Source organism: Chrysemys picta, chromosome 3, assembly GCF_011386835.1.
Source record: "Chrysemys picta bellii isolate R12L10 chromosome 3, ASM1138683v2, whole genome shotgun sequence".
NCBI lineage: Eukaryota > Metazoa > Chordata > Testudines > Emydidae > Chrysemys > Chrysemys picta.
This window is the reverse complement of record NC_088793.1, coordinates 4,164,067-4,189,638: the sequence shown is the minus strand read 5'-3', so window position 1 is coordinate 4,189,638 and position 25,572 is coordinate 4,164,067. Positions and strand designations below refer to the sequence as shown.

Below are 25,572 nucleotides of genomic sequence, written 5' to 3'. Positions count from 1 at the left end.
CTTCAATTTGGGGGGCGGCGACCGCGGCGGTATTTCAGTGGCGGGACCTTCCGCCGCCTCTGTGGGGGGGCGGCATTTCGGGGCGGGACCTTCCGCCGCCTAGGGCGGCAGAAAAGCTGGCGGCGCTCCTTCTTGTCCTGTTTTGTGTTAGCGTTGTTAAAGGTCTCAAAGCAGATTCCTGGTTCTTTGGTGGTTCTGGTGGAGGTGTCCCTGTAGCTTCGACTACAGCATTGTCAGGAAAGCTGCCCGTGCCTATGAGGGGGGAGAAAAGACATTTTACGAAACTGAACTTTACCATCTTTCTCACCCACACCTATGGATTTACTTAAAATACAAAACCTCATGAAACAAATAAGCAAAATATATTTACTGGGCTTCATCCATCCATCAGTCATTGATGCTGGTGAATTTTCCTTTTCAGCTGTCTCTTTCCTTTTTCTTTTGAGCTTGTTTGCCCTCTCGTGTTTTGACCGTACTGTGAAGCAAACAACATTATAATAAAACACATACCTGAAGGTTTTTTTTTTTTTTTAAATTTAACAGTATTAATCACATCTATAGTTAAAATGGTTTTTACCTTGGCCTGGTGGTGAAAGGCAGCTTAAAGTTCCTGGTTCCATGCTAAACAGATCACCCTGCAATAAAGCCAGGCACCATTATTTACTAAGACAGCATGGCCAAAGAATGGCATTATAGAATATCTATTTTCAGAGTTCAAAACAGGGCGCATACCTCCTCTTGCAGTCCAGCAGCAATTCAAGAGCGTTTCTGTTGGAAGAGACAGGCTCCAAGCTCCCTGAGGTTTTTATACCACCCTAACTCCTTGTTTCAAAATAGTCAGCAGGTTGATGGGCTCACCCCTCCCTAGCATTCCCTTTGGTGGGCTGGACTGGGGGAATAAATTGTCTGCACAACTGGGCTTCTTTTTTCTTTTAGTTCAAATACATTTTTCTGTAGGGCGTCTTACAGTGCCCATTCCAAGTGGGGGCCCTTTGCAGATCTCAATGAATGTCTTGGGGCTTGTTTTTTATCAAGGTCCCCCTGGCGCTAAATGTTCTTGGGTTAGGCACAGACATTGCATAGCATAACCTATGGCAGTAACAGTGTTTAATAGGATTTCCAAACACAGCTCAGCACACAGGCCCCGGAGCTTGTAGTTTATATCCACTGACGTCCAAGTCACACAGTCATGGTGCCGTTGGGCTGGCGCATCTATGACACAGCCCTCACAATCTTCAAAAACCTTTTCCCTAAGGCAGTGATTAAGGACAGCATAAACAGCAACGCGTACAATAGTCCGCAGGACTTTTTTTACGCTCACGACGTGGCACTGGCTCAGTTAGTTCCATGACAAGCCTCCTCCTAAACTCCTCATAGCCGTCATCCTCAGAGTCCTCTTCAACGATTTGTATCGGCGTTGAGCAGAACCAAGGTGGGCCCAGTTCATCTTCGCTGCTTGATGCAACGCTGTCCAGGGCCTCCTGCTCCTCTAGAAAGGCATTGTCGAGATGTTGAGAGATTTTCAGAAAAGAAACAGTGTAAGTTCCCACTGCTTGTTTTTAAATTTACACAACCCCCCCGCCCCCCCCGATTCCTAACCCCATTACACCCCATCATCAACCATCACTTCTTAATAATTCATTTACCTGAGCGACGTCTTGTGCATTCACCTTGTCCTCCGGTGACTCCCCTGAGCTGTGTCTGCCTTCCTCCTCCAGGGGGATGGACGACAAGAGGCCACCACACTCATCGGGGTGTCTCCCAAGCAGTTGGGTTTCAGGTTCCGGCGTATCCATCAACGGCTGGGCCAAAGGGCCCTCCTCGGTCGCTCCCTCCTCCTCCTTGGAACTGTCGCTGATGTAGCGCTTTCTCTGCGGATGGTCAAAGGCCCTCGGGGCTAAAACAAAGTCCGAAGTTCTCACGGGGGTGGTGAAGGAGTCCATGTTTCCACGATTTCTAAAGCACGCGTTCCTGGTAAAAGATGGCCTCTTCTGCCCCAGCAGTGGGACCTATGGGGTAATGGTGCTGCACTCTGATTGGCAGAGGGCGCTGGGAGGAGTTTTTAGAGGGGTCAGATGACCCTCTTCTGGGCGGGTCACCCCGTCCTAGAACACCCCCGATTGGTCAAATCTGCTCTCAGGGCGGTCCTGTGCGACCGAAACCCATCACGATTGGTAGAGGGCGGTGGGAGGAGTTCTTAGAGAGGTCACATTATCCACTTCCGGATGGGTCATCCCACCCCGGGACACCCCCGATTGGTCAAATCTGCTCTTGGGGCGGTCCTACGTGACCGAAACCCATCGTGATTGATAGAAGGCGGTGGGAGAAGTTCTTAGAGGGGTCACGTGAACCCTTTCCGGATGGGTCATCCCGCCCTAGAACACCCCCGATTGGTCAAATCTGCTCTGGGGGGGCGGTCCTAGATGACCGAAACCCATCACGATTGGTAGAGGGTGGTGGGAGGAGTTCTTAGAGAGGTCACATAATCCACTTCCGGACAGGTCACCCCGCCCTGGAACATCCCCGATTGGACAAATCTATTCTTGGGGCGGTCCTACGTGACCGAAACCCATCGTGATTGGTATAAGGCGGTGGGAGGAGTTCTTAGAGGGGTCACATGAACCCTTTCCGGATGGGTCATCCCGCCCTAGAACACCCCAGATTGGTCAAATCTGCTCTCGGGGCAGTCCTATATGACCGAAACCCATCACGATTGGTAGAGGGTGGTGGGAGGAGTTCTTAGAGAGGTCGCATTATCCACTTCCGGACGGATCACACCGCCCTGGAACATCCCCAATTGGTCAAATCTGCTCTCGGGGCGGTCCTATGCGACCGAAACCCATCGTGATTGGTACAAGGTGGTGGGAGTTCTTAGAGGGGTCACATGAACCCTTTCCGGATGGGTCACCCCACCCTGGAACTCCCCCATATTGGTCAAATCTCCTCTCGGGGCAGGCCTATGCGGGCGAAACCCATCCTGATTGGTAGAGGGCAGCGGGTAGTTTTTATAGGGGTCCCATGACACACTTTGCTTCCGGTCATGTGTCCGGCTTGTCCCCGGAAGTAATACCCCCATGGGTGGGACTTAAGGGGCCAAGGGGCAGGGTTGACGGTGGGCTTTATACTACTACAAGACACCCTTGGAGGCCCTTGCCTTCCAAAAGGGTGGCTTTGTAAATTTAGTACCAGGTCTTCTTGAACGAGAGTCCTTGGACATTTGGGACTTCGCTTTGTTTTGAAGTTTGGCGAAGGTTTTCTTGAGACACATTAAGATCCGTTTGAGAACTGGATCTTTGCTCCTTGAAGGGGATGGTGTCCTAGCTCTGGAGGCCTTTGCTGGCTTTGGAGGAGAACCGTCAGGACTCCCAGTTGCTTTCTCCCCGGCTTGCGAAAGCCCTGTTGTACTCGTAGCAATGGACACCATCTTTGGTTGCTTGGTGGGAGCCATTTTCCCCATTCCATCCTGCGTCTTGCTCCTGTCTGCTGGAAGGAGCCACACCACTGGCATCTTGTTGAGGTTGGATGACGGTGAGGAGTCACCTGGAGTCCATCGCTGTGGAATTCTGGGCAAGTCAGCACCTGCAGAGCCAGCTGGTCTCTTCCGTCGAACCTTATTGCACTTCTTGCAAACTCTGATTGGTGGCTGGTCCCTGGAGAGCTTTGAATTCACAGTTCCATCGAACCCGTGTGGAGCCGTGATGTCTCGAAGACCATGCAGCTCAGCAGATAGTTGGTCTGACGTTTCTTGCCCTTTCGATGCTGCTGCCCCAGGATGCTTCCAGGAGTAAGACCTGGCCATTTGCTGCCTTCTGTCGGTGGGTAGGGCATGTACATCCTCCAGCCACCTCTGACTGGGGGCCCTTAGAGGCAACTGAATAGACCGAGCCTTCTTGGAACGCAGCTGAAATGGTGACAGGTATGGAGTCACGATGCCCCCGCAGGTAGGGTGAGAGAGCCGGCCTCTCTCCTCTGGGGAAGGAGACATGAACCTCCTCAGGGAATCCTGGATCCTCATGGGCAGTTCCGATCTTTCCTGCACTTGCATCTTTGTAATGTGGACCTCCAGCTGCTTTTTAACGTCCCTCCCAAGGAAGAGCAGCTCCTCAAGGATGGGAACCACCTCAACCTCGGGCTTTGCCTTCAGGGAGGACAGCTTGGGAACCGGGGGTAGGAAAGCCCGCCGGGATTTCCAGACGGCATCCGGCAAACCCCACTCCTGCTGCAGCTTCTTCCGCTGCGTGTGCCAGTCCAACTTCTCCCTGACCTCATTGAGCAGGAAATCGGTCTCCATCTCACTGAATTCCACCCCAGCTCCCCTGGCTGGGACGGCGTGAGGCAGCTTTGCCGGAGGCTCTGGGTCCAGGGTGAGCAGCCCCCGCTGAATGACGAGATGTTCACGCCTTATGTGGAGTTCGATGGGGTGGGCAGGCTGTTGTCCCATCGTTGGCAATGCCGCTGTCCTGGGCTTGCCTGGCTCCCTAGGGGGGCGGAGTGGCCCAGGCAGGGCAGTCTCTCTCACGAGGGGAGCATTTCTGTGAGACTCTCTCACCATCTTAGGAAACGCCTGCATTTGGATCTCAGAGCATTTCTGAGCCACGTGATCCTGCAGCTTGACCACTGCCGTGGGCACAAGCCTGGCCAGGATGACATCAGGGGATGCCATGATCCTGTCGGCCTTTTGAGGCAGGGATCCCAAGGGGCAGGAACCACATGGTTCCTGGATCTCCTGGGCACGCTGAGGGCTGGTGTCGGATCTCAGGGGTTTTGTTTGTGGAGCTGGAGGCAGAAGAGCCATGTGGGGTTTCTGGGGGGTGATCTGCTCTCGCCGGTCTTGTCTGCTGTGGGCAGGAGGCCTGGGGAGAGGCTGGGCTTGGATGGGATGAGTGGATCCTTCCCAGCCCGCGGCAGGCAGGATCTCCCTTGTGCGGCAGAGGGGCTCTGACCGAGTCACGGAGGCTTCTCCCAGGGAAAAGGAGCTGTGACTCCAGAGGGAAGAGGGGATGGATTCCATAGAGGAGAACTGGCTGGCCGCAGATGTCGTCACACTCGGCCTGTGGGAGAGAGCAGACAGGGACAGATGGGACATGGCCCTGCTGAGCAAAGGCGGGGCTTGGACACAGCCTTCCAACTGTAGTGCAATGGGGCAGTGCCTAGACATGCATGGTACACCACGCTGACACAAGGACATCAACTGGCTAATGAAGGACTGAGAGGGGGAGCTGGCACTCATTTGATCTATAACGATAACCCCTTCGTCACACGCACATGTGCAGCACCTAGGACAATGGGGCCTTGAGCATGATTGGGGACCTAGTGCTATTTTAATAGAAAGATTAGCTAACAAAAATTGGTTTGGGTGAGGAAGATGTGAGCGTGTGTGTAACCCTTTCCAGAGCATGTTGTGAAGGCCAAGACCATAAACAGGGGTCAAAAAAGAACTTTACAGCAGATTCCAGGCCAGGGACCCTCAACCCAGCAGTTCTGGGCTTTCCTCTCCCAGCCTTCCCTGCTACTTCCCGGGACTGCTTCCTGCCACTCCTGGTTCCCCTCCTTGCTCTGGGTGCACCAGCTCCAAACACGTCCCCCTCTGCCCAGGGAGGGGCTGCCCTTTCCCAGCAGCAGCCCCTGTCTGTTGCCAGCTTCCTGGCTTTATGGGCCCCGCCTAGTCCTGCCCAGCTGAGCCTGCTTGCCATCAATTCCCTGCTCCCTGGCTCTTCCTCCAGGGGCACCTGTGGAGTTAATGGGTCTGCCTGGCCACCTTAGCCCCTTCCAGTCCTGTGTGGGGTGGACACCCCGTCCCAGGGGTCATCTGATTGCTGTTTCTTTCAAACACAGCAGGGAGCAGGGGCAGGTTCTAGACAGTCGCCTGCTGGGAGATATTGCCGGACAGAAGGATTTGATCCTACTCACAACCCAGCTTGTGGTCTCTGCATTTAATTTCTGAGAATCCCTCACCTCACTGTCACTGGTATCTCACCTTGGAAGCTGAAGCCTCTTAGTGACTTTCCCCCTGTTATTTTCGGATCCTGGAGTGTCTGGTTTTCCCTGCTCCATCCTCTCTCCATGCACTATCCCCTCCCACCCAGCCCCCAGTCTGGTGCCCCCTGTGCTGTTGCCTTACGGTATCAGAACTTCATCCAGGTGTCTGGCCACGTACTCTAGCCTCCTCTCAGCGATCCTGAGGGTGGGAGCCAAGGGGAGCTGCTCCAGGAGCTTGCCGAGGCTGTGGAACAGTGAGAGCAGGTAGCTGAGTGCAGGCTCTAAGGGGTGCTTTATGCTGCAGAGCTGAAGGTCCAGGGTTCAAATCCCGCTGGGAACCCATGCTGGGGGACTGGAGGTGGGGGTGGGACCATTACACAGGTGCTGCCGGATCCTACTCACCGTACCAGAAAAGCCAGCCTTCCTCCTGAACTCTCCACCTCACCTCCCTGGTGTGCACGGGGCTGCTCCCATCAAACATTTTCTCGCCCTCTTGGGAGGGGAGGATGGTCCAGTCCAGTCGACACAATCTACCGCCCCCCTCCCAGGCTAAATGAGCCGCATGATGCTCAAGGAGGGAATGACCCATTGTATGATGCATGGAGGTGGATTAGAGATGGCAACTTCTGCTGAGTGGGAATGAATTGCATGATTCTAAGGAGAATAGTTGCTTGCCTGGTCTATAGGTCGGGGCAGGGGAGGGATTACTAGGGCTACTGCCCCTGGGGGCAGGGGGGGGGGTTGAGATGCATGACACGAGAGGAGGGGACTGACCCACTGCAGATTTATGGAGGGGGGCATTGCTTACCATGCCTCTAGGGATGCACAAGCCTCCTCCAACTCGTCCTCACAGCGTCCAAAACCTGCCAGAAGTGAGACATAAAGGAGACGTTGAGCTGCTTGGGCACCCTCTGCTTCCTAGCGCCCCAGAGCCCCAGATTTCAGGGGCAGCCTGTGAACGGAGCCCCAGCCAGCGCCTCTGCACGACTGTGGGCATGACTGTGCCTTCACAGGAAGAGGGGAGGCAGGAGGGGGAATAGACCCTATTTCTCTGCTTTGCGTGGGGCCCGAGTCTGCCAGCGCAGCTGTGGGGTCAGGGGCTGCTTACCTTTCGGTTTCTTCCTTTTGTCCCTGTGCCTCGTCTTCCTCGGAGAAGCCTGCCACAGACAGTTTACATTTTCCAGCTTCTCTTTGCAACCATGAGGGCTTAAAATGTGCTAACAAATAAAATGAAATCAAATCAAATCAAATAAAAAGCCGAGATTCTCAGATAAATCACTTGACTCCAGCAGTGGGAGCTTTAAGAAAAGCACCCTATATCATGAGATGATAAAGAGCCCTACCTCTTATCTAACACTTTTAGTCAGTGGATCTCAAAGCACTTTACAAAGCATTAGCCCCCTTTTAGAGATGGGAAACTGAGGCACAGAGAAGAACAGTGACTTACCCAAGGTCACCCAGCAAGACAGTAGCAGAGACAGGACTAGCACTTAAGTCTCCTGAGTTCCGTCTAGTGCTCTATCCACTAGGCCACAGTGCATTTGAAGTAGGGGGTCATAGTCAGTACATTCCTGTGGTGTGTGGTGGTTATTTTGGCTCTCCCAATGCCATAGTTGTTGAAGTGACACATTTTGACCTGTGACCTGTGCTGGCCCAGGGGCATCATTGTTAAAACGAGTTTCTCACAGCAGGTTCTTGTTAGACCTGAACACAAGTTAACTGGACCATGTCTCCGATGTCCCATTGGGAAAGTTTAAAAGCCACTGAAGGCCTTGCAGTGCACTGACATACTGGGATTTTCAGAAAGCCTTTGACAAGGTCCCTCCCCAAAGGCTCTTAAGCAAAGTAAGCTGTCCTGGGATAAGAGGGAGGGTCCTCTCATGGATCAGTAACTGGTTAAAAGGGTAGGAATAAATAATCTGTTTCTCAGAATGGAGAGAGGTAAATAGTGGTGTCCCCCAGTGGTCTGTACTGGGACTTTTGAAGTGATAATCAAGATAGCCCAGTTTTTTCTCTTACTTAATTGGCCTCTCAGAGTTGGTAAGACAACTCCCACCTGTCTCTGTATGTGTATATATATCTCCTCAATATTATGTTCCAGTCTATGCATCCGAAGAAGTGGGCTGTAGCCCACGAAAGCTTATGCTCAAACAAATTTGTTAGTCTCTAAGGTGCCACAAGTACTCCTGGTTTTTCTATCCTACTTGTTGCTTGGAGGTAATGAATTATTCATTTGATCTTATAATCAATATTTTAACTTGTAATATACCTGTAAATGCCAATTAGAGACTGCTCTGCATTTTAATCGGAGCAAAACAAGTCTGTATTTCCATGCTCTTTTCAGACATTTTGTTCTTTGTGATTTTGCTGAATTTAAAGTGTTCATGAAAACTGGAGGATTCAAGAACAGAGCCTCTTCTTACTGGATCACTATATATGGAGTGATCCCAGCAGGGACAAAATGCCACAGGTGTGTCTTATATTAGGTAGCAGCAAATGTTCTATCATCACTAGCTGGGGTGGTCGGGGCAGTAAGGAACAACCAATGAATGGAGCCACGAGCTCGGTCTGTGGCCCTGTCTCTCTCTGTGGATGTGTCCTGCCACCCCAATGGGGCCTGGTCAGAACAGGGGGCCTCTGGCCACCCTCCCTCCCTCCCTTCCTTCCTTCCTTCCATGGGGCTGTGTCCAGGCAAGCTCTGCTGAGAGTGTAGGATGGCTGCAGGGGGGGTTGCGGGGGGATGTCCTCCTACCATCCTGCTTCTCCTGGAGAAACTCTGCTGGGTCGCCATGTCCATCCAGATGACCAGGACCAGAAGGACGCAGGTGTACAGCACCCAGGGGCTGTCCCAGCAGGCACGGAACCAGCTCTGCGTGATCCCCATCCTCGTGCTGGGGAGGACGGTCTGGACACTGGGCTCCCGGCTGGTGCTGCCACTGGATCTCTCCCGAGAGGCTGTTTGTTCCAGTGACGCATCATAAAGGGCCAGGACCAGGCGGGTCCTGACATCACAAAGGGACTGCACGCATCAGAGGTGAGCAAGACCCTCAGCTCCCTCCAGCCCCTCCCCCGTGTTAGGGGGCTTATGTTTTTACCCTTTTACTTTCCTGGTTCTTCTCGCATGAACAGAGCAACAATACCCGAAGTTCAAAGGCGCAAACAATTTGATGTTTATTGGGGTAAACTTTGAGCAAGCATCATTTTAGTTGCCGTTCTATTTTCAGGTACCATGGTAGCTGTTACACAGGTGCTGGCCTCCTCGTTGAGCATTTTGCCTTTTCGTACACATTTTCCACCCCTGTCAGCCTTTTGAAGCCATCCCCCACCCACGTCATGCTAGCAACAAGACACACACCACAGACAAACAACACAAAACACACATTCATAGTATTCTGGGTTATTCTTTCGCTGGCGCCGGCATGCTTGTAGAGTGTCTGAAAAACAAAAGAAACAATTTTTACCCCCTTTGGTGGGGACAGATTATTGCTTAATATAATACCAATTCCTTTTACAAATTTCCTTGCTAATTGCAGGAAAAACAGAAGAATTACCTTTAGGCTGTTCTTATTTTGTTTTATAGTCAGGCTAGTGAATTACCCCACTCACTGGTCATTTATGAAATTTATGAGGTGGCGTGCCTCAGTTTCCCCTCTTGTACAACAGACCAGATTTGCAATCGTTTTTTTGCTGTACCAAGCTTTACGTTTATTTTCAGGTAATAGCTGAGAGACAGCTTTAGATTTTGGCTTTGTACACCCCCCCCCCTACACACACACACCCCGTTAGGGTTAACCTGTCCCCCTTATTTTCAGGCTTGACTTGTTTTTTCACCTCCCTCTTCTGGAGGGCCATAATCTGAGTCTTGTAGTAGCTTGTTTGCTGGCCAGATGGATTTATTATTTCCAAATTTTTTGTGCTGCTACTTATGGGTAGTTTTCTTCTTCCCCCATCAGTTCGGTAATTTGCATTTACACAGAGACTGTCTTAAAAGGGACACATTTCACTTCCACCAGAGTTCTCATTACTTTTCACTTTCATCTCCTGCTTTAAAACACACAGAGATTTGAAAAAGAAAGCACAATTTATTGTGGCTTCTTTTGGAGCCCTAATAGGATTTTAATTAAGTACCATGTTTTGTTTGCATTTCTTTTACCTCTTTTCCAATATACACTGCACATGTCCTGGGAAATAGTTTAATTTCCATAACATTATATTAGCCATATTAATTTTACACAAGGTGTAACTGCCTTCCCGTGCCCAGAGAGTTTTCATGCACCCCCACCAAAGCGACAGTCCAATCCCCCAGAGCCCCCCCAAGGCTCAGTGTTCCCATCATTGCTCCCCTTTTCCTTTTCCTATGCATGCACAGAACTATTTTTGGCTAACATTTTTTGCACTGATTATTTTTTTTTTTTTACACAACTGTACCCCGATTACACTCCCATCTTGTACAACCAGAGACAGCCAGGGGCAGTCAAGTTAAGTTCCAATAGAAACCCCTGACATTCCTTTAGTGATTTTGATCACATTACCCAATAGTTACATAATTTGATTAGATTATTTCTCCGCCTGCTGCCTGCAGCAGTCCCCTATAGACCCTTTTTTTGGGGAAAGGGCCCATTTTTTCTCAGAATAGCTGTAAAGGCTTCTGGGGACAGAAGCCTCGTGGTGGTAGTAAGTATCAGGGGGTAGCCGTGTTAGTCTGTATCTACAAAAACAACAAGGAGTCTGGTGGCACCTTAAAGACTAACAGATTTATTTGGGCATAAGCTTTCGTGGGTAAAAACCTCACTTCTTCAGCTGCATGGAGTGAAAGTTACAGATGCAGGCATTATATACTGACACATGGAGAGCAGGGAGTTACTTCACAAGTGGAGAACCAGTGTTGACCGGGCCAATTCAATCAGGGTGGATGTAGTCCACTCCCAATAATAGATGAGGAGGTGTCAATTCCAGGAGAGGAAAAGCTGCTTCTGTAATGAGCCAGCCACTCCCAGTCCCTATTCAAGCCCAGATTAATTTTGTTAAATTTGCAAATGAATTTTATTTCTGCTGTTTCTCTTTGAAGTCTGTTTCTGAAGTTTTTTTGTTCAATGATAGTGACTTTTAAATCTGTAATTGAACGACCAGGGAGATTGAAGTGTTCACTTACTGGCTTATGTATGTTACCATTCCTGATGTCCGATTTGTGTCCATTTATTCTTTTGCGGAGGGACTGTCCGGTTTGGCCAATGTACATGGCAGAGGGGCATTGCTGGCACATGATGGCATATATGACATTAGTGGATGTGCAGGTAAATGAGCCCCTGATGGTGTGGCTGATGTGGTTGGGTCCTCTGATGCTGTTGCCAGAGTAGATCTGGGGACAGAGTAGGCAACGAGGTTTGCTACAGGGATTGGTTCCTGGGTTGGTGTTTCTGTGGTGTGGTGTGTAGTTGCTGGTGAGTATTTGCTTCAGGTTGGTGGGTTGTCTGTAAGCGAGGACTGGCCTGCCTCCCAAGGTCTGTGAGAGTGAGGGATCATTTTCCAGGATAGGTTGTAGATCGTGGATAATGCGCGGGAGAGGTTTTAGCTGGGGGCTGTATGTGATGGCCAGTGGTGATCTGTTATTGTCCTTGTTGGGCCTGTCCTGTAGTAGGTGATTTCTGGGTACCCGTCTTGCTCTGTCAATCTGTTTCCTCACTTCCCCAGATGGGTATTGTAGTTTTACGAATGCTTGATAAAGATCTTGTAGGTGTTTGTCTCTGTCTGAGGGGTTGGAGCAAATTCGGTTGTATCTTAGGGCTTGGCTGTAGACAATGGATCGTGTGATGTGTCTTGGATGGAAGCTGGAGACATGTAGGTACGTATAGCGGTCAGTAGGTTTCCAGTATAGGGTGGTGTTTATGTGACCATCACTGATTTGTACTGTAGTGTCCAGGAAGTGGATCTCTTGTGTGGACTGGTCCAGGCTGAGGTTGATGGTGGGGTGGAAATTGTTGAAGTCCAGGTGGAATTCTTCAAGGGCCTCCTTTCCGTGGGTCCATATGATGAAGATGTTATCAATGTAGCGCAAGTAGAGGAGGGGCACTAGGGGACGAGAGCTGAGGAAGCGTTGTTCTAAGTCAGCCATAAAAATGTTGGCATACTGTGGGGCCATGCGGGTACCCATAGCAGTGCCACTGACTTGAAGGTATAAGTTGTCCCCAAATCTGAAGTGGTTGTGGGTGAGGACAAAGTCACAAAACTCAGCCACCAGGCGTGCTGTGGCCTCATCAGGGATACTGTTCCTGACAGCTTGTAGTCCATCCTCATGTGGAATATTGGTATAAAGTGCTTCTACATCCATGGTGGCCAGGATGGTGTTTTCAGGAAGAACATCAATGCATTGTAGTTTCCTCAGGAAGTCGGTGGTGTCTTGGAGATAGCTGGGAGTGCTGGTAGCATAGGGTCTGAGGAGAGAGTCCAAATAGCCAGATAATCCTGCCGTCAGAGTGCCAATGCCTGAGATGATGGGGTGTCCAGGGTTTCCGGGTTTATGTATCTTGGGTAGCAGATAGAATACCCCTGGTCTGGGTTCTGGGGGTGTGTCCATGTAGATTTGTTCCCGTACTGTAGCTGGGAATTTCTTGAGCAGATGGTGTAGTTTCTTTTGGTATTCCTCAGTGGGATCAGAGGATAGTGGCCTGTAGAATGTGGTCTTGGAGAGTTGCCTGGCAGCCTCCTGTTCATAATCTGACCTGTTCATTATGACTACAGCACCTCCTTTGTCAGCCCCTTTGATGGTAATGTCAGAGTTGTTTCTGAGGCTGTGGATGGCATTGCGTTCTGTACGGCTGAGGTTATGGGACAAGTGATGTTGTTTGTCCACAATTTCAGCCTGTGCACGTCTGCGGAAGCACTCTATGTAGAGGTCCAGTCTGTCATTTCGACCGTCAGGAGGAGTCCACGCAGAGTTCTTCTTCTTGTAGTGTTGGTAGGAGGGTTCCTGTGGGTCAGTGCACTGTTCAGTGGTGCGTTGAAAATATTCCTTGAGTCGGAGACGACGAAAGTAGGCTTCCAGATCACCGCAGAACTGTATCATGTTTGTGGGGATGGTGGGACAGAAAGAGAGTCCCCGAGATAGGAAAGACTCTTCTGCTGGGCTAAGTGTGTGGTTGGAAAGATTGACAATGTTGTTAGATGATAGGAGCTGATCACTCTTGGCTATGGATGGTGTTTTCTTCCAGGGAGCTCACAATGCAACTAGGCTGCTTCAGTATTTGGATATCAATTAAGGATTCATTACTAGAATTGGTCTGATAATTGCTGAGCTGGGTGTGTGCAGACATAGGTTCATTAGCATCTGGAGCAGAGATTCCCAGGATGCAGTGCTTCCCTGCTTTTTCTGGTCCCAGAATTCAGTGTGGTTCTCTGTTCTCCATTCTGTACGTAAACTGAGATGTCTTCCTGTCCCATCTTCCGTGCAGATGAGGCGAGGGGAGTTGTCTCTGCTCTCCATTCTGTATGCAATGGAGATGTCTTCATCTTGTCACCCTTGTCAGGAGGGGTCTTCGACTTCACAACATCCTCTGGCAAAGAGTTTCACAGGTTGACTGTGCATTGTGTGCAAAAATACTTCCTTTTGTTTGTTTTCAACCTGCTGCCTATTCATTTCATTTCATAACCACTAGTTCTTGTGTTATGAGAAGGAGCTACATCCACCCTGATTGAATTGGCCCTGCCAACACTGGTTCTCCATTGCGAAGTAACTCCCTGCTCTCCATGTGTCAGTATATAATGCCTGCATCTGTAACTTTCACTCTATGCATCCGAAGAAGTGAGGTTTTTACCCACGAAAGCTTATGCCCAAATAAATCTGTTAGTCTTTAAGGTGCCACCAGACTCCTTGTTGTTTTTGTAGATACAGACTAACACGGCTACCCCCTGATACTTGACATCCTTCTGGAATGGCGTTCACCAGCATAACCCCTTGGAGAATGGCATGAAATTGGGGTAACACCACAGTGAATCAGGCAGGTGCTGTGAGGCTCTGGATGGGATGGGTCCCCAGACCGGGTGTCTGTCTGTCAACATCCACTGGCCACTATCAGAAGACATGATACTGGGCTAGATGGACCTTTGGTCTGACCCATTATGGCCACCATCTTCCACCCTGGCACTGTTCCATTCAGAGACAAGGAGAGGAGAATGTTCAGAAGAAAATCTGATTAAGCAATTCTCTGCTCAGTATGACTAAGGATACCTCCATTGACTGTACACATTCACACAGCATTACTCAGTCCTGCATTTTATCAGGAGAGTCGCTACATTTGATGCAAAGCCTCAACTGCTGGAGGCACGTGATTAGATGAGGCTCTCCGCTTCCATGACAACAAGAAGTAAGTTTCTGGCATTCGTGGTTGTTCAGAAAAGAAAAAATGTGACCCAAGTGCATCCTAAAGCCTGAAAACCCAGAAGGTGAATAAACAGAACCCAAATGTATTATTATTATTATTATTTTAATCATGGTTTTGGAACCAATCTCTCGATTTCTGGGGGACCTGACTCAAGATTTTTTCTAGGTTAAAACAATAACTTGAACATCACATTTCATGGCTCATTTCCTGTGGCGTGTTCCTGGGGCGCTACAGCCTTCTCGCGGGAGGTGTAGCCTGTGTAGTGTGCAGCATTGTCAGGCTAATTGTCTGCTTCGGGAGGGGAGCCATGCATCTGTAACGCTGTCACGCCCTGCGAACCAGTCGCCTGCCGCCAGCATCCGAGAGGATGAGCCCAAGAGGATTAAGCAGGCCCTAGAGCTACAGTGAGTGTCTGATTTGGATGATCTTTTCCATCTGAGCCACATTCTGTGATACCTGCCTAGGAGAGATGTGTCTATGATGCATATGAACATTATCGTATATGACTTTCCTCCCCTTCTTAGCTGGATGCTTAGAGCGTCGTGCTGACCCAGCGTACTCCGCAGAACTCCACGGAGTAATTCCTGATTGATATTGTGTGTGTGAGAGCAGAAACAAGCTCCCGGGATACACAGCTGAGCTTTGCAATGCTGCTGTTTGCTCTTCTGTGCAGGTTTCTGTTGCATTTTGCAAACTGAGCCAACATCAGGGATTACGGAGCTCCTATTAATACCAAAGACACCACACGCTCCAAGATGTCACTACACGAGGGGCATTTGGCCTTGGGAGACCTGCAAATATTCCAGCATCAGGGAAGTGTCTCAAGAGTGTCATATGTAAGGTAATTGTAGTAAGTGAAGGCAATGTAGTAAGTGAAGGCCTAATGAAGGCCCAGTATGAGGCCTGAACCAAACTAAAGTAATGGTCAAGACTTTGCTAATATGAAGCAAAGTTAAGCTGTGAGCCAGAGGCAGGCCCTGCTCACAGAAGTTGGCAAGGAAAGGGCTGATGTTGTAGAAATACATATTAATTTAGCATAGTTACAGTATAAACATGGTACCAAGACATACTATACGGGAACATTCCACAGATAACATGGAACAGGCCAACCCATCCCAATGACAGGGGCAAAAGGGTAAAATGATGGATAGAGTTGTTTTGATCGAACCAACAGGTACAAGGTGCGAGGCGACACCTTACTACGTAGAAGGGTTGTACCTTGTTGCGTAGAGGGGTTGCACCTCAATACGTCAGGAGTGATGTGTAACTTGTTTGTACCTGTGTATAAGAATGTATCCCTGGGGTGGTGTCTTTGTCCGGCCACGGGGGCAGTGGAAAGTCCCGCCACTGAGCCGGGTCCTTGCCAAGAGGCACTTTTCTCGTAGTATGCCCTGAATTAGGCTCAGAAACCTACAGGGAACTGCAATTGTGTCCGAGATCGCAATAAACCTGGCCAAGGTGCCTTTGTACCTTACTAGACTCTGTGGTCATTGGGGGTTCTCGTCGGGTCTGCTGTGTCAGCGATCTGCAGAGCTGGGGCAGCACACAGAGGGAACACACGCACGCAGCCGAGTGATATCAACAGGAGAAAGCAGAAGCACCACACCGGTAGCCTCTCACAACAAGGGCCATACCAGAGTGATGGGAAACACCCGGCAAAGCCCCCGCCCTCTCTGTGCACGCATGTGGGTGTGAATGTGCCCGGCCTGCACGTGAGCCAGAGATTGCAGCTCGAGCCAGGCCAGCGTTTTAACAACCCCGCGAGCCCCCGTCCATCAGCGACGAGGCTGCAGCCCCGGGGGCGTCGCAGCCCAGGGCGTGATGCGTATTATCATCAGCTGGGGTGGGTCAGCATCCCTGGCAGGGAACCATGGCAAGGAGCCACCCCAGGTCACACCTGCTGGAACCCTAAACCATTTGTTATAAATCTGTTACTCAGCAGCGTGCTGGGGCCTCGGCTGGGCCCTGCCCGAATGCGCCTACAGGAGAGGGGGCTCCCTAGGTAGGAAACCCACAGCCCGACCTAGGGGACATGGGCGCTGGCTCCTCCCAGCTCCCCGGACCCCAGCTGGGCCCGGGGGCAGGGCTGTGCTGGAATATCTGGGCTGCCGGGACGCTGGTTTGAGCAGGGAGGGGAAATTCTGCTCCCATGGGCCCCGGGGCAGCCCCAGGGACTTCACCTGAATTCTGCGCCGGTGAATTTTGTGGGCCCAGGTGCCAGCAGCTATTGCAGCAACCGGCTGCCCTGCTCCAGCCCCCGAGCTGGGAGCAAGCTGACCAAGGCCAGGAGCGGGCTGCCTGCCCAGGTCCCCCGGCCGGCGGGACGTCAGATTAGCTGATCCTAACGGCTCCTTCTGGTCTGAAACAGCTGAGGGGCCCAGGACTGGGCTGCCACGAAGCTCACGGCTGAGCCCTCCTCTTGGGCCAGCACCGTGGCTCCCCCCTGGAGAGGGGTTCTGTCCCGGGGAGCCGATCCCAGCGCCCCACCGGCTCTGTGCCGTTCTGCCCCGGCTTTCCCCGCCGGCCTCGCCTCACCTCCTTGTCTCCCTTCTAGATATGAGCTTCGAGTGATAGTGTGGAACACGGATGAGGTAATCCTGGAGGACGATGATTTCTTCACTGGGGAGAAATCCAGTGACATTTTTGTCAGGGGGTAGGTACAGCGCGGCGCCGGCGCCTCGCTCCGGGATCCCGCTGGCGCTTGGTGTGGGGGCCGTGGGGCTGAATAACAGACATTCTGCTTCTTCGTTTTGCCTCTGTGTGTGTCTCCCCCCACCCCCTTTGCCGTGTCTGCTCCGCGCCCGGTGTGGCTGTCCCTATGTTCCCGCCCCGCCGGCCGCCGAGCTATGAGCTGCGGGTGGTGATCTGGGACACCAACGAGGTGCTGCTGGAGGATGATGCGTTCATGACAGGAGAGAAGATGTCTGACATCTATATCAGGGGGTAACGGATGAGGCCCCCCCCTCCCCTGCGGGCCGTGCAGCGGGACACATGCGCCCGCTCAACCTGTCCCGAGTGTCGCTGGCGTTCCTCGCTGCCCCTAGGAGCACCCCACCCAAACCCAGAGCGTGGGGATCTGGGGGGATCAGCCTGGCCCGTGGCGTGCACGTGGAGCTCAGGCTACGGGGCTGTTTAATTGGGGTGTAGCTGATCCACCAGGCTCTGGGACCCCCCGAGCGGGCAGCATGTGTCACCGCAGATCAGGGCAGTGCAAGCTTAGAATTGCCTTGGGATGGGGCTTCCCAGGGCGTTCTCCATCGCACTCACACAGGCCCAGGGGCGAGGGGTTGCTGCTGTTAGCTTCAAGCCAGGCAAATAGTTAGTGTGTAGATTTCTTTTCCCATCTCTGAATGGGGAATGCCCCCCATCCCGGCCACCGCTCTGCATGGACCCCTCCCCGCTGAGCCCTCTGCACGGGGCTGGGCTTTCATGCCACTAGTCTGCAGGGAGGGATCCCGGGATAATGGGGACACGTGGCATTGGGCAGGGGCGTGGGGGCGGGGTACAGATTTTGCAAGGGCTGCTGATGGGTGCAGGGCAGAAGGGGCCGCTTGGGTCGCTGAGAAAGTTTTGGGGGGTCGTGGTGGCTAATCAGCTGAGATGCTGAGGCCAAAGCCCTAACGCACTCCCGGGCTGCATAACTGGGGACTCTGGAGTAGGAGCCGAGAGGTTATTTTGTGTCTGTGTTTGGCACCGGTGGAACCACTGCTGGAATCCTGGGTCCAGTGCTGGTGGATTCGCTGGTCAAGGAGGATGTTGATACATTGGAGAGGGGCAGAGAAGAGCCACGGGAATGATTAAAGGATTCGAGAACCTGCCTGATCGTAACAGACTCAAGGAGCTCCATCTCTTTAGCTTAACCAAGCGAAGGTTACGGGGTGACGTGCGCCCAGCCGCTACCCGGGAGCCCAGATTTAATCATGGGCGCTTCAGTCCAGCCGAGAAAGGGCTAACAGGAGCCAATGGCTGCAAGCTACAGCTAGGCAAAGTCAGACAGGAACTCAGGCGTCGGTTTTAGTAAGGAGGGTAATTAACCATGGGAACAATTGCCCGAGGCGCGTGGTGGATTCTCCAGCGCTGGCGAGTTTTAAGTCACGGTTGGATGTTTCTAAAGGAGCTGCTGGAGAGAGGCTTCTCGGGCAGTGCCCTGGCCTGTGTTTGCCAGGAGGTCAAATGAGATAATCACCCTGGGCCCCTGGGCCCTATGACTCTGCAAACCTGCCCTGCCCACAGCCCCCTGGTGCCCCTCTGGACCAAGCAGGCAGTCCACACACACACATACACACATTCCCTTCCTCAATCCCATCCCCCTCCTCCTCGTCATGGCCCATTGGATCACCCAGCTTCTCCCATCCCTCCTGGGTGTGTGGACCCTGCTGGCCCTTCCAGAGAGGCATTGGGGCCCTGCCCTTATTGGTCGCCTGGTGAGCTCCGCGCAATCTGCCCATTAGTAGAGTCCCCCAGCCCACTGCTGCGGTCGTTGCTCCCCTGTTTTGTGTGTGTCTCTCTGGGCCACATGCTGCAGCTGAGGGTCTCTCTCGGCAGCTCCTTGGCACAGGGGAGGGGGGGCGTGTCTGGTTGTCCCGTTGCTCCCTGTGACCAGCCCCGTCCCCCTGCTCGACTGTCTGGTCCCTGCAGGTGGCTGAAGGGCCAGCAAGAGGACAAGCAGGACACGGACGTACACTACCACTCGCTCACAGGCGAGGGCAACTTCAACTGGCGCTACGTCTTCCCCTTCGACTACCTGATGGCGGAGGAGAAGATCGTCATCTCCAAGAAGGAGTCCATGTTCTCCTGGGACGAGACCGAGTACAAGATCCCGGCTCGCCTCACCCTGCAAGTCTGGGACGCCGACCACTTCTCTGCTGACGACTTCCTTGGTGCGTAGGTGAAGGGGGCAAGGGGGTGACGCACTGCCAGGCCTGGGCACGAGGCTGCGGTGGGGCAGGGAGAGCCACCCAGCCGTGCAGCACCAGATCCACTCTGGGCGCTGTCCACGGCCGGGGAGGCAAGGCTGGCGGGAGAGGGCGAGAGAATAGAGAGAAGGGGGGCGGCCCCAGGTGAGAACCTGGTGGTCAGGGAGGGAGAAGAAGCCACCAGAGGAGATGCTGATCTATCAAGGCAGGGGAGACCCCCAGGAGCTCAGAGGGGAGGGAGAGCAGGGGAGGAGAGGTCCAAGGGACCGGCTGGCTCAAGGTCCTCTGGCACTTTCCATGAGGCTCAGGGTGTTGGCCCTGGAGCGGCAGCTCCGTGCACCCGGCGGCCGTGCCAGCGCGCTGGGACGGCTGCTGTTGTTTCTCCCTGGCAGGGACGATCGAGCTGGACCTGAACCGCTTCCCGCGCGGCGCCAAGACGGCGAAGCAGTGCAGCATGGACATGGTGACCAACGAGGGCGACCTGCCCCTGGTCTCCATCTTCAAGCAGAAGAGGGTGAAGGGCTGGTGGCCCTTCGTGGCCCGGAATGAGAATGACGAGCTGGAGCTCACGGTGAGGATGCCGGGGAGAGGGGCACTGCTGAATGCAGCACCGCAGTGTGGGCCCGGCCTCAGTCACCACCAGGAAGGGCACTGGCAGAGCTGGGCATGGAGGGCCCAGGACCAGGCCAGCAGGGGGGCTGCAGGACAGAAGTGATGGGTGACTCATTCCCATCAGAGGTTGGGCTCCACAGGGCTGGAGACTTTGGGCTCCTTCTCTGACCATGCGGCTCTCGGGGCTGGGTGCTCTGCCCAGCCGGGTGGCAGGTGCAGGCGGAGCAGCCGCTCAGACGCGGCCGGTCCCAGCTGTAGCCAGGAAGCGCAGAGCCAGGTGGAGCTGAGTGAGATCGGAGAGAACCAGAGGGAGCCCGACCCGCACTGCCTGGCCCTGGGCACACCCCTGGCTCCGTTCTCTGGCGCTGGTAGCTCCTGGGAGCGGTGAGACCGTTCCTCAGGGTGTGGGGGTTACGGTCACCCCCGCCAGCTCAGGTGATGTGCGCTGGGAGGATTCGGCAGCTTTCCAGCCGTAGGCCCCAGGACGCCATCCCAGGCTGGGGGATGATCCCCCGCCCTGGGGGAGTTCTCAGCCAGGGCAATCCCGGGCCCCAGAGCGACTCTCTCTGCTCCCCACAGGGCAAGGTGGAAGCAGAGCTGCACCTGCTGACAGCGGAGGAGGCGGAGAAATCCCCCGCGGGGCTGGCCCGCAACGAGCCCGACCCGCTGGAGAAACCCAAGTGAGTGACGGGGCGGCGAGGGGACCGACAAACGTCACGTCTGAGCCTGTGGGGTCCTGGGGGGAGGCTGAGGATGTGGGGTAGGCAGTGGGGATGAAGGCTGGGTAGAGTGGGGGGTTAGGTGCGTGGACCTGTTGCTACAGGGCAAGGAGGGGGCTGGGCAGCTGGTGGGGCACCCCATGATACGGGCTGTTTTCCCCCCATACACGTCCAGTTCTCGGTGTCTGTGTCAACCTTTCTTTCCTGCCTTTCTTCACCTCCTCCCCGTCACTCCGGCCGCCCCCCTGCACCCCCCCAGCCGCCCCGACACTAGCTTCATCTGGTTCCTGAACCCCCTGAAGTCCATCCGTTACTTCATCTGGCACACGTACCGCTGGTTCCTCCTGAAACTCCTCCTCCTCCTCCTTGTGCTCCTCCTGGTCGGCCTCTTCCTCTACTCCATGCCGGGCTACCTGGTCAAGAAGCTGCTGGGGGCCTGAGGGCACCACCCCCTTTGTTCATGGTACTTCCCGCCCCGAACACCCGGGGCACATTTGCTGGCTGAGATTACTGGAGGGGCCCGTGAAGGCGTTGGGTGCGTGGAAGGGGACTAAGGTGGGGTATAGTCAGGCTGCCAGGGGCCCTGGACAGTCCCATGGGTGGCAGGGAGCAGCCGTGACTCATTGGAGACTGGCCAGCGGGAGGCCGGCTGGGTCTCCCGGGGCTGATGAGCGGCTGGGCTAAGGCACGGAGGGAGCAGTCGGGAATTTGGGGCGTAGCTGAGGGAGAAGGGAACTGGCAGGGGAACTGGCTCGGCCCAAGGCCGGGGGGCGGCGGGTGGAGGCACGAAGACCTGGTGGTGGGGTGGGGAGAAGGCTCTGCCCCTACACAGGGGCCTGGCTGTGTCTAACGCTGCTCACCCGGGCCGTGCGTCTCTTCCCCCCCCCCCCCCGCCTCCTGCTGCCGCTGCCCGTTGGATAGTCGCCCCGACACCTCCTTCATCTGGTTCCTCAACCCGCTCAAGTCCATCAAGTACCTGATCTGCACCCGCTACAAGTGGCTCATCATTAAGATCGTGCTGGCGCTGCTGCTCCTCATCATGGTGGGACTTTTCCTCTACAGCATGCCCGGCTACATGGTCAAGAAGCTGCTGGGAGCGTGAGGCCGCCCGGGCCCGGGGCCACGCACCCGCTCGCCAGGCTGGAGCGGCGCCGGGACTGGGTTTGGGGGAACGGCCTGCGGCTTCTCCTTGTTTGCGTTTTCTTCTTCGCGGCTCCCTGTGGTGTGTTTCTCTCCTGAGGCCGGAGGGAAGGAAGAGTTGGGCCTGGGGCGCCGGGCTCCCGTAGCGCTTTCCGTGGGTGAATGCAGCTGAGCAGGTCGGCGAATACAGGGCGTCCGAGCTGGCTCTAAGATTACACCCCCCACAGCTAAGAGCCTCTTAGCCGTGCCCCGGTTCTGGCTTCCAGAGCCCCAGGAGGCCAGTCGCCCACACTCACGGCCGGCCTGGCAGGGAGTGGGAACGTGCGGCTCTGGTTTGTTCCATGTCCTCCTTCCTCCACGGCCAGCGCCGCCCTGGGGAGCAGGTGCCAGGGAGAACGGGGGCGTTGCACACCGAGAGGTCACCTCAGAGGAGTCTGAGGAGAGGAGCCATGGGGCTCTCCAGAAAAGCAGCCCCCTCTGCTTGAGTCCCCCGCCCCACGGGCCCACGCTGGCTCGGAGGCTGCCCATGACCAAGGCACTGGCTCTCCTGCCCCCAGGCGGGGGGCGACAGTCTGTGGAGAAAGCAGCAGCCCAGCAGCAGAGCCGGGGAAACATGCCCAGGCTGTGAGGAGAGGCAGTTCTCCAGGCTGCCTGCCATCATTGTGTGGGGTGGGCCGAGACCCAGCCTGGGCCCGTTTTCCAGCCCCCCCGGCACCTCAGCTGCTCTATTTAGGCCGGTGCATGGCTTGCGCGGGAATCCCTTCTGTGCTGGCTGGAGGGCCACCCAGCAGGTCCCTTTTCTAGCCCCGCTGCCCAGTAAACGCAGCGGGGCCTGTCGCCGCAGGGGATGCTGGGAGGGTCCCTGCTGGCCCCAAGCCCTGCTAACGCTTGGCCTGATGCGTTCCAGCCATTCCCTTCCCCCTGGGCCGAGAGCGCATGTCTGGTGTTCACTCATTTCTGGCCCTGGGTCTGAGCCACTCGCTGCCGGGGACGAGAGCCGCCGGCCCAGGGGCCACTTCGGTGGGGGGCGGGGGGAGGGGAGCCTCTTTCGTTTGTTTTTATGATGTTTGTGTTTTATCTGTCAATAAAAAAAGAGGAAAGAAAATGGAAGCGCCCCGGTTATGGGCCTGCTGTGGAGCTGGGAACATCCCAGGGCCCCTGGCTAAGGGGCCGGCTGCCCTTTGGAGCGTGGCTTAGCCACTCACTGCATAGGCAGGGCCGGCTCCAGCATTTCTGCTGCCCCAAGCGGAAAAAAAAAAAAAGCCGCGATCGTGATCAGCGGCAGCAATTAGGGGGGAAAAAAAAAAACGTGATCGGCGGCGGCAGCAATTAGGGGAAAAAAAAAAAAGCCGCGATCGGCGGCGGCAGGTCCTTCACTCCTAGAGGGAGTGAGGGACCTGCCGCCCCCGAATTGCCGCAGGTGCCGCCCCTCTCCCTTGGCCGCCCCAAGCACCTGCTTGTTAAGCTGGTGCCTGGAGCCGGCCCTGTGCATAGGCTGGGGACAGAAGGGGGCCCCCAAATTTCAGCAGCACAACTGCACCGTGCACGAGAGAGTGAGGTGACGCGGGGGGGAGAGGAGCAGTATGGCCGGGTCAGGCAAGGCCTGGGAGGCCGGAGCCTACGTCACTCTCCCTCCCGGGCCTAGGTTGGTTACGCGGGGGGGTGGGGGAGGGGGAAGAGGAGCCCTGCACAATGGTGCTGGTGTAGGGTTACCATATCTCATAAATAAAAAAAGAGGACCCTCCACGGGCCATGGCCCCGCCCATTTCCCCACCCCTAGCCCTGCCCCAACTCCGCCCCTTCCCCACCCTAACTCCGCCCCCTCCTCCCTCCCACTCCCAGCCAGGGGGAAAGGGCTGCCCCAGTGCTACCAGCTTCACGGTTTCCTGGGCAGCCCCCAGACCCTGCGCCCCCGGCCGGCGCTTCCCCAGCGCAGCTGGAGCCCGGGAGGGGAAGCGCGCAGCCGGGGGCGCAGGGTCTGGAGGCTGCCCGGTAAACCGTGAAGCCGGTAGCGCTTGGGCTTCGGGCAGCCCCTATGCCTCCAGACCCTGCGCCCCCGGCCGGGCACTTCCCCTCCTGGGCTCCGGCGGTGCAGGGTCCGGAGGCATGGGGGCTGCCCGAAGCCGGTAGCGCTGGGGCAGCTCGGCTCTTAAACAGAGCCGAAGAGTCAGGGGAGGAGCAGAGCCTCCAGCCGCGGCGGCTCTGCTCCTCCCCGACTCTTCGGCTCTGTTTAAGAGCCGAGCGCTATGGGCTTTGGGCAGCCCCCATACCTCTGGACCCTACGCCGCCGGAGCCCGGGAGGGGAAGTGCCCGGCTGGGGGCGCAGGGTCCGGAGGCAAGGGGGCTGCCCGAAGCCCAAGCGCTACCGGCTTCACAGTTTGCCGGGCAGCCTCCAGACCCTGCGCCCCCAGCCGGGCACTTCCCGTCCCGGTCTCCGGCGGCGCAGGGTCTGGAGGCAGGGGGCTGCCCGAAGCCGGTAGCGTTCAGGCAGCCCGGCTCTTAAACAGAGCCGCCATTTTCCCGGACATGTTCGGCTTTTTGGCAATTCCCCCCGGACGGGGGTTTGAGTGCCAAAAAGCCGGACATGTCCGGGAAAAAGAGGACGTATGGTAACCCTATGCTGGTGGTCTGACCCCCCCCCCCCGCGATCATTGCAGCAGCTCCATGTTTACATGGCCGGGGATCAGTGAGCAGCGCATGACCCTGCCCTGAACCATGGTCCCTGCAGCAGGCATCGGGCCCTGGCCTGTTGGCGAATGGGAACGGTTTCGGAGCAGGGCCCTGGGCAGGCCCTGCCCCAGCTGGACTGTGGGCGGAGAGCTGGCTCCGCACTGGGCGCTGCTGGCGCAGCCTACGGCCTGGGCACCAGTAACCCGTCCGGGCGCCGTAGCCACCTCGCTCAGGGGCTTGGGGAAAACGCCAGCCCAGACGGACGTTTGTGCCAAGCTAACCTCCCTGGAGCCAGCCCTAGGGTGAGAGACGGAGGCTGCCACCCAGGGCAGTGGGTTACCTGTGGGGACCGGAGACCTCCTGTCAGCGTAGGGAGAGTCTGTGCTGAAGCACCACAGCCGTCAGGGTGAATCCAAAGTGCCCCCCCAGCCCCCAGCAGCCTCAGATCGCAGAGAGCCAGACGGCTGTTTAGCCAGGAATTCACAAGTCACGGGGCTCACGCAGTTAATGGCCAAACTAGGCCCATGTGCCTGGACCCCAGGCTGAGGCCTGCACGTCCCCCCACCCCACTTTGTACCAGTGTAACTGTAGCATATGGGGGGGATGCCCCCGGCGGGGACACAGCTTTATACATGAAGGTGCCTCGCAGCGGTAGAGGTTAGGCCCAGCGATACCAGTCGGCTCGAACGACCTGCACCCCCCGGGTAGGCAGCGGGGGTGGAGGGGTGTACCAGTCTCACTGGCGCAGCCCCCGTTAACCAGCGCAGCGCCGGGTGGCTGAGCAAAGCAGGCAGGCCCGGGCTTTGGGAAGAGGAGCAGCCAGCAGGTCTTTGGTTAAAGGGCGGGGCGAGTTCAGCACTTACACCCAGCCAGGGCTCTGCTGCTGCCCTGGCGCGTGAGCTTGGACCGGTCACAAACACTCAGTGCCTCAGTTTCCCCAGCATAGGCCCACCCACACACACTGCCCTGCCCCCCGGCCATTGCTGTAGGTGGCCCTTTCAGCTCATGTGGGGGAAGGGGCCCCCGCGGGACTGAGCCGTGTCAGTTAGTGAAGCAGGGACGTGCTCCCCCCACCGTGCAATGCACGTGCGTCGTGTCCTGCCTGCAGAGCTGGGCCTCGCTTTGCACAGCACATGCCTAGGCCATGCCGGGCACCAT

At 55.4% G+C, this 25,572-nt stretch overlaps 1 protein-coding gene across 1 annotated transcript; it reads left to right on the top strand.

Moving 5' to 3' along the window:
- The first annotated feature begins 3,929 nt into the window (after positions 1-3,929).
- Positions 3,930-22,777, top strand: LOC112061741 (otoferlin-like). The gene is made up of 6 exons (XM_065587278.1): positions 3,930-3,941; positions 16,739-17,010; positions 18,996-19,237; positions 19,666-19,844; positions 20,465-20,565; positions 21,526-22,777. The coding sequence occupies exons 1-6, from the start codon at positions 3,930-3,932 to the stop codon at positions 21,704-21,706; spliced, it is 987 nt and encodes a 328-aa protein (XP_065443350.1). The 3' UTR covers positions 21,707-22,777.
- The last annotated feature ends 2,795 nt before the right edge of the window (positions 22,778-25,572 follow it).

Bases quoted from the DNA above. Each gene is read 5' to 3' on its own strand.
- LOC112061741 (XM_065587278.1), top strand. The intron at 17,011-18,995 runs GTAGGTACAGCG...TGGTCCCTGCAG, and splicing joins AGTGACATTTTTGTCAGGGG to GTGGCTGAAGGGCCAGCAAG. The intron at 20,566-21,525 runs GTGAGTGACGGG...CCCGTTGGATAG, and splicing joins GACCCGCTGGAGAAACCCAA to TCGCCCCGACACCTCCTTCA.